The sequence below is a fragment of the Mus caroli genome, chromosome 7, assembly GCF_900094665.2.
Source record: "Mus caroli chromosome 7, CAROLI_EIJ_v1.1, whole genome shotgun sequence".
NCBI lineage: Eukaryota > Metazoa > Chordata > Mammalia > Rodentia > Muridae > Mus > Mus caroli.
The window spans coordinates 82241792-82251186 of NC_034576.1; the positions used below are offsets into that span (position 1 = coordinate 82241792).

The 9395-nt window shown below is 44.0% G+C and overlaps 1 protein-coding gene across 1 annotated transcript in view; it reads left to right on the plus strand.

Annotated features, from left to right (window-relative positions):
- The window catches only part of Ticrr (TOPBP1 interacting checkpoint and replication regulator), a 41104-nt gene that overhangs the window by 29713 nt on the left and 1996 nt on the right, over positions 1-9395 (plus strand). Inside the window, exons 15-20 of the mRNA XM_021167048.1 lie at positions 1592-1682; positions 3265-3323; positions 4226-4357; positions 5157-5314; positions 6974-9098; positions 9211-9336. Coding sequence (XP_021022707.1) covers positions 1592-1682; positions 3265-3323; positions 4226-4357; positions 5157-5314; positions 6974-9098; positions 9211-9336 — 2691 coding nt within the window. The remainder of the gene's footprint in view (positions 1-1591; positions 1683-3264; positions 3324-4225; positions 4358-5156; positions 5315-6973; positions 9099-9210; positions 9337-9395) is intronic.

Consider the following 9395-nt stretch of genomic DNA (forward strand, 5'->3'; position numbering starts at 1 on the left):
TTCCTTCCTTCCTTCCTTCCTTCCTTCCTTCCTTCGTATCCAAATTATATCATTTTCTCCTCCCTTTCTTCTCTCCAGTCCCTCCCATGTTCTCCCCACACTCCCTCTTAGATTCATGATCTCCTTTTCTTTAGTTATTATTGTTACATGTGTGTAGATATATATGCACATAAAATATATAAATACAATTTGATGAGTCAGTCTGTTTAGTCTTGCTTGTATGAGCATGAGTTTAGGGGCTGAACACCTTGTATTAGCTAACCAAGTCAGGGACAACTCCCTAGCGGAGACTTAATTCTCTTTCATCAGTCACTAGCTGCCAGTAGTTCTTTGTGTAGGCCTTGTCTAGGGCTGTGAGACTTCCTCTTCTATGTTAGCATGTCTGTTGATGTTACCATTATTCAGGTTATTTTTAGGCATCCATATGGCCTTGTTCCTCCCTTCCTCCCTCCCTCCCTCCCTTCCTTCCTTTCTCTCTCTCTCTCTTTTTTTTTTTTTAAGCAATCTTGCTTGTAAGCCAGGCTGGTCTTAAGTAAGCTCATGCTTTGGCCCTTTAATTTATTTTAACCTAGGGGTTTATAAGCTCATTGAACATATTTAGACAAGTTTTTAAAACATTTCTGTAATTTCAGGGTCTAAGCTACTTTAGGGATGGTTTCTGCCAAGTTCTTTTTTTTTCCCCCTGTTAATGGGAAATTAACAGGAAATCAACATCCTTTATTGTTTGCACCCTTTTGGCTTTTGTTATGAACTAGCTATTGACAAATAATAATGTAGTTGCTGTGATGACTGGATTCTTCAGTCCCTCAGAGATTACTGACATTTGCTGATTGAGATATGTAGCTATCTGCTTGTAGTTTTTTCCAACCTACTTTTTTGTAAAACATTCCCTGTTACGTGTAACATTGACATTTCTGTCTTTTATCATTGTGTACCAGCAATTCATAGATGTCTGGGTTCAAAAAGGATTAGAAAAGGCTGCACCTGACCCTTTAAATCTACTGATAGAGGGCTAGAGAGATAGCTCAGTGATTTAGAGCACTTCCTGCTTTTGCAAAGGAACTGTACCCATGTTGGGTGGCTTACTACCATCTTTTACCCCAGCTCCTGGGAGATCTGAGGTCTCTGGACACCACTAGCAACAGTACTCACATGCACACAAGCACTTAAAAATTAACAATCAATCTACTGATAGATGCTGTGGAACAAAGCCATTGTCGTTTGAGAGTCCTGAAACCGATCCAATGTCAGGAGCCATCCCACAGGAATTTTTAAAATATTTTACATTGGCTTATGTCTTTTGAGATAGGGTCTCAGTGCATAGACTTGGTCAGCCTGGCCTGGAGCTTGCTATGCAGACCAGGCTCTCCTTAAACTCAGAGATCCACCTCTAAGACATTCAACAGGCAGGCTTGTGTCATTTTTAATCAGGCTGATGAACTGTGTGTTTTGTTGAGCCCTGAAGGCTTAGAATCTAGCTGAGAGTTTAGCATCCTCTCGCTAGGTTAGAAGTTCAGATTGCAGCCTTGTCCTTGCTGCTGCCTCAGAAGGTTAAGTGAGATTTATAGTCAACACTGGTTTTGCATCTTAGGTTATTGCAAACTGCTGACTAAGAGTGTGGCTGAGACCCCAGTCCACAAGCAAATCTCCAGGAGGCTGCTCCATAGACAAATCAAGGGCAGGTGAGTGACAGCCCTATCCGGATCCCTCAGACTCCCAGGCTTCCTGCCGCACCATCTCACAGGCATCTCTGTGCTTTCTCTTGAATTTCTTGGCTAATTCTTAACCCTGTTGCTTTTATTTTATTGACAGTCAAACAATATACACTATTCCATTCTTTCATTAGGCATAATTATTTTAAGACTTATGCATGTTGCCTGTATCAATCCACTTCTTTTTATTATTAGTCAGTATTTTTTTAAATAGATCGTCTGCATTCTCCTGTTGACAGAAAAGGTGAGTCCTTTTTTATGCCAGGCAAGGCTGGAGACCCAGCCTACCTTTGATAGAGGTACAACTATGGTTTGGTGTCTGTGGTGTCAGCTTCTCTAGCACCCAATCTAAGATATAAGCAGCAAAAGATAAAACCCAGGTTGCTCACTGACCTTTCTTCCTCAGGTTCCCAGTTGGATTGCCTTTCTTTCAACATCTCAGTACAAATAGGGGAAAAAACCCACACATAGTATATACTGTCACCCATCCACCTGGACATGTACAGATTTTACACACAGGGTAATTGTGAGAAGTGATTGTGATGAGTTGGAAGTCCTTGACAAGCTGAGAGACATTGCACCTGTTTGGCAGAAATGTAAACATTACAGCTGGGACTGTGCAATGCTTAGCTGTACCTTTTTTTTTTTTTTAATGCAATAATGGACAAAAAAAGAACCTTCTATTTTTAAGCTAATTTTGCTATTGTCAATATACTTCCTACAGTAAAAAACATTCTAAGGGGCTGGAGAGATGGCTCAGTGGTTAAGAGCACTGACTACTCTTCTGAAGCCCAAGTTCAAATCCCAGCAACCACATGGTGGCTCACAACCATCCTTAATGAGATCTGATGCCCTCTTCTCGTGTCTGAAGACAGCTACAGTGTACTAACATATAATAATAAATAAAGATTAAAAAAAAATTCTAGGATGATTAAGAGCATAGTCTGTTACAGAGAATCTGAGCTCAGTTCTTCACACCCAGCACCCATGTAGAGTAATTCACACCAGCCTGTAATTCTAGCTCCAGGGGATCCAGTATCTCTGGTCTCTGTGGGCACCTGCACACATGTGTACACACACATGCACACATGCAAGCACTTTTTTTTTTTTAATCTTAAAAAGTTCTAACCATCTCATTTTCCATGAGCAAAGCTTGGTGATGGTGTAGACTCTGAGCTTGTGAAGATTCGTGGTTCAGTCTCCATCTTTCACATACCAGAGTGGCGATACTGCCAAACACAGAGACTCTCGTAATCTGTTAGTTAAGATATTTTCCATCTTTAATGTGTTTTGGTGTTGTTTTTTATATTTTAATTGTGTGTGCATGTGTGTGTGCATGCGTGCGTGTGCGCACACGCACTTGCATAGCAGTGCATGTGGAGGTTGAGGATAGTTTTGGAGTTGGTACTGTCCTTCCATTGTGTGTGTCCTAGAGATAGAATTCAGGTTGCTGGTCTTGGCACAAGAACCTTACTCCCTGAGCAGCCTGCCCAGCCACGTCTTTAATGTGTGAGCCACGAGTGCATTGACGCTGTGTTGGTTGCTCTTCAAGGTCTTCTGATCCTGGTCCTGATATTCATGTAGTTGAAGAGTCTCCTGAAAAAGAGGATGGTGAGTGCATCCTTTGATGTAGTCTATCTAGTTTCTCCAAAAGCGTTTCTGTGTTTATCCCTCAGCATATTCTCAAATGTTTTATAGAAATTGGGGTGGCTCTGGATCAAGCATACACATACATAAATGTTGCTGTACAGAAAATGTACTGAATTTCTGTAGAAGAAATACTTTTATATAATGGAAATAGGGCTTCGTATCAAGATTCAACTTCCATGTTATACAAAGTGCTATGACTTATTTTAAAATGTGTCTCATTAAGGACAGTTTTTTTTTTTAAACTTTCTTAAATTGTTTGAGTATCTCATGCTTTTGACAGAAAAATTAGAATCTAGAAAAACATTTTTTAATGGCTTGATAATCTCATTAGTCAAAAACACTTTTCACATTTTACCATGTGTTCTTCCTAGACAATATATATGTAATGTATATTTTGTATAGAAAACCTAGAAGAGCTGAGCATGGTGGCACTTGCCCTTAATCCCAACTCCAGCACGTGGAAGGCAGATGCAGCTCTGTGCGTCCAAGGCAAGCCTGGTCTACATAGAGAGTTCCAGAGCAAGCATAGGTAGAGAGGAGAGAGAACCTCTCTCAAAATAGCAAACAAACAAACCTAGTTTTTTGATTTGTGTTGTATGAAAATTACACTGTACTTTTTTGTTCTTTCTGTCATGCTTAGAGGTGGCAATTTATGAAACTTGTAAAACAACCGAGCTCATGGGTTTTGGTTTCTATTATCTTTGTGGAACTGTGTATCAGTCTCTTGTAGATTGTTCAGAAACACTTCAGATGCCTCTTAAAGCCACTGCTGACTCTGGTGTCACAGAATGGTGCCTGCTTAGATACCAAGATGCTAAGTCTGAAGGTCCTCCCATTTACCAGTTCTGCTTCTGGTTTTGCAGAAATGATTTTGAGAAGAAGTCCTCGAATCAAGCAGCTGTCATTTAGCAGAACAAACTCTGGCTCCTTCTATTCTGTATCTCAGCCAAAATCTCGAAGTGTGCAAAGAATCCACTCGTTCCAGCAGAAGTCAGGTAATGAGGCCTGGGTGTCAAGTATGGGTCTGTTGACTTGGAATATTTTAGGAAAAAGAAGCATACAATTTGTTATTTCCCCATTAACAGTCAATAATCAAGGTGATACTAGGTAACAGTCCTCGGCCTATAACCATTCCTCCCCGGGACTCTTACAGCTGGTCGGCCACATTGCTTTCTAGATAGCTCATTCGCTCCCACACAGTGTCCCAAGTGAGTGGGTAGAGCAGTTTGTATATTTATTCTTCATTCTTTTATTTGTGATTAGATTGACTAATATGTAAGTTTTTACATTTATATTTAAAAATACAGTATATTTATCCTAAAATCAGTTACTTCAGTTGCCCCCATTTCCTAAAATAAGAGTAAAATCCAAGAAGACAGGGCCTAGAAAGATGGCTTAGTAATTAAGAACCCTGGCTGCTCTTACAAAGAACTGAGATTAAATCCTCAGCACCTAACCACCCTCTGTAGACCAGAGTGAATTCTAGGAAAGCCAGGACTATATAAAGAGACCCTGGACTGGAGAGATGGCTCAGCGGCTAAGAGCACCGACTGCTCTTCCAGAGGTCCTGAGTTCAATTCCCAGCAACCACATGGTGGCTCACAGCCATCTGTAATGGGATCTGATGCCCTCTTTTGGTGTGTCTGAAGAGAGCAATGGTGTACTCATACATAAAAAAAAAATCTTTAAAAAGAGACCCTGTCCCATCCCCTGTCCCCCACCATACCCCCCCCCAAAGAATATATTGGGAGGGCAAGTCTTAAGGAAGAATTAAATGTTATTTTTGACTTTCAGACCAAAGAGAAAATTTTCCAGTTCAAAGTATTCAGTCTCCTAAAACACTTCTTTTTGGGGCATTGTCTGAGATTCCCAGTTCCTCCAAGAAGGGTTCAGCCCAAATTAAGAGATCCTTAAGAAGCGTGTTGGATTCTGAGATACCTACATCTTACGAGGTAAAAAAATCTTTAATGTTTAAAATGGTGCAGTCTTGGGGAACATAGAAACATGACTGAGGAAGCAACTGTTGAATAGAAATGAAAGCCGGGGATCTGTAGAGAATAAAAGGTCAGGGGTACAGTAGCGTGGGGCACACCTTTAATCCTAGCACTTGAGGCAGAGGCAGGCAGAGCTCTGAGTACGAGCCCAGCCTGGTCAGCCAGCTCCACAGAGAAACCCTGTCTAACAAGAAAGCAAAAGAATCTGGGTGGCTGGTTTGAGCCGGGTGAGTGGTTATTGGGAGCATGGGAGCCTAACGCAACAGGCTTAGCTGAGGTCAGGGCAGAAAGGAGGAGATAGGGGTGTTATTGATTTCTTTGGCTGCTCTACCATGTGTGTGATCACTATAGAGGCTCTTCTAGTTTGTACCTTCTTTCCATTCAGTCCCATTTGACTGTCCATCACTGTTCAAAACCTGGTGGTTGCTCTTTTTGTCTCTTTGAGGACAAAGCCACTGAGTTAATTCCTGCCTCATTTACAGACTTTTGTGCTCACCAAACTCTCCTCTATCCCCATAGTCCCTGGCCTCCTCAGTTCTGCCTGGAATATTGTATCAGCCATCCTTAATTTGGATCAAACTGGTCTTTCTGAAAGGTCCATCTGCCATCTGGCCTTGCTAAAGCAAAGTTCTCTAAGTTTTCCTAAAGCAGAACCCTTGTGTCAGAAATGATCATCTTGGTTTGAAAAGCATTGAAACTGCTTCATTGTTAGAGGATGCCACAGAGCTACATGACAAGGCCATTCTCCGTAGGGCAGATAGTCTGCCATGTTCTCAGGGCTCCACCATGCCCATATGCTGGCCTGAGCCTTCCCCACTTGATACATACCCTCTGCCCCACTTTCCTAGTCTCTTATTTCCCTTGCAGATGCCATTCTTTTTTTCTATTAGTACTTATTCAGTGTGTGTGTGTGTGTGTGTGTAGTGATATGCATATGTCACAGCACATGTGTGAAGGCCATAGGGGAGCTCTGTGGAGTTAGTCTTTTGTTCCTACCTCTCTACAAGGGATCCAGGGATCAAACTTAGGTTGCCAGTCTTACATGGGAAGCCCCTTTGCCTACTGAGCTGTCCTGCTGGCCCAAGGCATCCATTCTTTACTACCTGATTCATAAGACAGTTTTCCTTGTCCCTCAGTTGGGTTCACAGCCTCCTTTGTGCTCCTATGTGCTATACCTCACTGAACACAAAAACCTGTTAGATTGGGCTTCCCTTGAGACAGTCTAGTAGTGTTATAGAAAGATAGATATTTGACTTCTCCATTTTATAGAGTTTTTAGCTACATTGTTAATAAAAAGGAAGGGAATTTTGGGTTTGAGAGTGGCCTTTCTGAGTTGTTATTATTATTAATTATTATTATTATGTCTATGTATATTCTGCTCTTCCCTCTCCATCCTCCCACCCTCTCCTTTTTTGAATCTAGGAAAAGTATGCCAGTAAAATCTAATTATGTTTGGGAGAGGGACAGGTCACTATTCTAGTTTCTAACTTAAGATCATTCTTTTAGCTGACTTTAAATCTTCTGTTTAGTTTTCTAATGGTCTTAGACTTTACTAAGACAATCTTTAGAGAATATGGATTATAATATTCAAATTCTGAAATGAGCTTTTTTTTTCAGACTCCCAAAAAGAGCAACCAAAAATCTCCAAGCTTTTCTAAAACCACACCAAGCAGATTCCCTCGTACAGCACAGACCTTACTGTACACTCCAGAAAGACTACAGAACTCCCCTACTGAAATGACATCAGCTGAAGGGACCATTTCTGAAGCAACCATAAAATCCCCCTCCTCACATGGTTACAACTCGCCATTTGCATCAAAAGTCACTTCTCAAAAGAGAGTCTCCCCAGCAAAAGAAGAGCCCTCTCCTCCCCTCACAAAGCTACCCAGCACACCCAGAGAGTCTGATGTCCAGCCACCTCAATTTTCGTCAGACTGCACATGGCCACACTCAGTGAATTCCAGTCCAGAAGGTCCTTATTATCCAGCATCCCCACCTCCTATGGCTCGCCAGGCCAGGAGTCAGTGTCTAACCCCTATAAGATACTCCTTCAGAACCCCTCCACGTACAGCCCTTGCTGGCACACCTAAGCATCAGGAGCACCAAGAGCTCCCTCTCCCCAGGGCCTCTCAGACACAAGAACCTCCACAGAGACTGGAGAAGAAAGCTCTCAAAATCACAAAGAAACCAGCACACACAAGTACTTCACCTCTTTCTCCAAAGGAACATTTTACTTCTGGATGTGATGTCTCCCCACATCAACCTAGGAACTCTTTGTCAGCCTCCCCTCCTCCTGGAGAACTGAATTGGAAAGAACACCACACATCACCCAGTGTAACTACATCTATCTCTTGTCCTGTTCCTTCAACTCCTCCTAGAACCCCACCGAGAATGACCTGCCCCATACCACCTTCTCCCCCATCCAAGCTTCGGAGATCATGTAGAAAGAAGTCCTGTCCTCCTCAGGACTTCCCGGAGTGCCATCCTGGACCCTCTGCTGCTCTCGTGCTTAGCTCAGCCACCAGCACAGGAGCTGTCACAGGCTCTAGAGAGGAGCAGTCTCAGTTTTCTGAAGGACAGAGTTACCTGGGCACTGGTTTCAGAAGTGACTGTCATGTTTCCTCTCCTGTGCTCACTGCAAGTGACACAAAGTGCCTGCCTCTGATTGATGAAGCCCAACTCCATAGGCTTAAAAACCAAGAGGTAAAAAGTAGCATCTTGCCAGGGGAAGAAGGTGAGGAACCAGAGAGCACCATTGCCGACGAGCTTCCCTCTGTGTCTGACTCTGGGATTCTTGTACCTGCTCCTTCCTCTGTGTCTAGCTCCTCTGAGCTGTTGTCCTACCCCCTGTGCTATACAGCAGACGGAAAGCAGAGGCAAGATGCTGCTCAGCAGGGGAGTCCACGAGCTTCCGAGGCCACCGGCAGCCCTCAGACCTACGAAGTTGAGCTGGAGATGCAAGCTTCTGGCCTTCCCAAGCTCCGGATTAAAAAAATAGACCCTGGAGTTCTTTTGGAAGCTGAGGCCCTAGAAAAGGAAGCCCCCCTGGGAGAGGAGGCTGCCCTCCCTGCTCTCTGTATGCCCAAGGCCAGTAAGTCCTCCGGTAGAACTGAGCACGCTTACTTGTCACCCCCTTGTCTCCGCCCCTCACACAGCACACCTGGCAAGAATGGAGGTCAAACCTTCATCTGCCAATCTTGTACTCCCTCTCGATGCCCTCCCAGCACCCCCTCTCCATTTCAAGCAGATGCTGGGGTTTCTTGGACACCATCCCCTAAGCAAAGTGGGAAGACCACTCCTGAAATTATCAAAGACTGGCCCCGCAGGAAGAGGGCAGTGGACTGCAGTGCTGGACCCTCTGCTGGGAGAGGCGAGGCCAGTATGGACCTTCCTGGGTCCTTGTCACTGCTTGAGCCTGAGCCTGAGGGAAAGGAGCGAAGCCTTGAACAAGACCTCTCTAAGGTTCTCATCTCAGAGGAGTTTGAACTAGAGGGGGTGTGCCAGTTGCCAGACCAGTCACCTCCCAAAGACAGTGTCTCTGTGACAGAGGAAACCTCCTGGGGACAGTTTGGATTAGGCAGAAAGAGATTCCTGTCTGCCAAGGAAGAATCTGAATACAAAGTCAAAAGGGTCTGTGATTCCCTGAGTGAGGATCCCCAAGCTAGCAAACAGAATGAGTGCTCTCCACGCTGGAGTGCACTACCACTCCCCTCAGTAGGGGACGACGAGGTGTTTGTTTCTGGTGAGTTTATTTTTCAAACCAACATGGTATCATTTTTATTGGGTGAGGTGTTTGGAGCTCTGGGTGGCCTGGAGTCTTGTGGGACTACACTTACCTCGTAGCATCTCCTTAGGCTCCACCCCACCCTCTGGTTGCATGGTTCGAAGCTGCCTCTCTGCCAGTGGTCTGCAGGCCCTGACCCAGTCTCCACTGCTGTTCCAAGGAAGAACGCCCTCCTCTCATAGCAAGGACACCAGAGGTAATCTGCCCGCTACCAGGGCTGAGCTCTCCAGTGGGTGACTTGCAGAATTCTCTTGA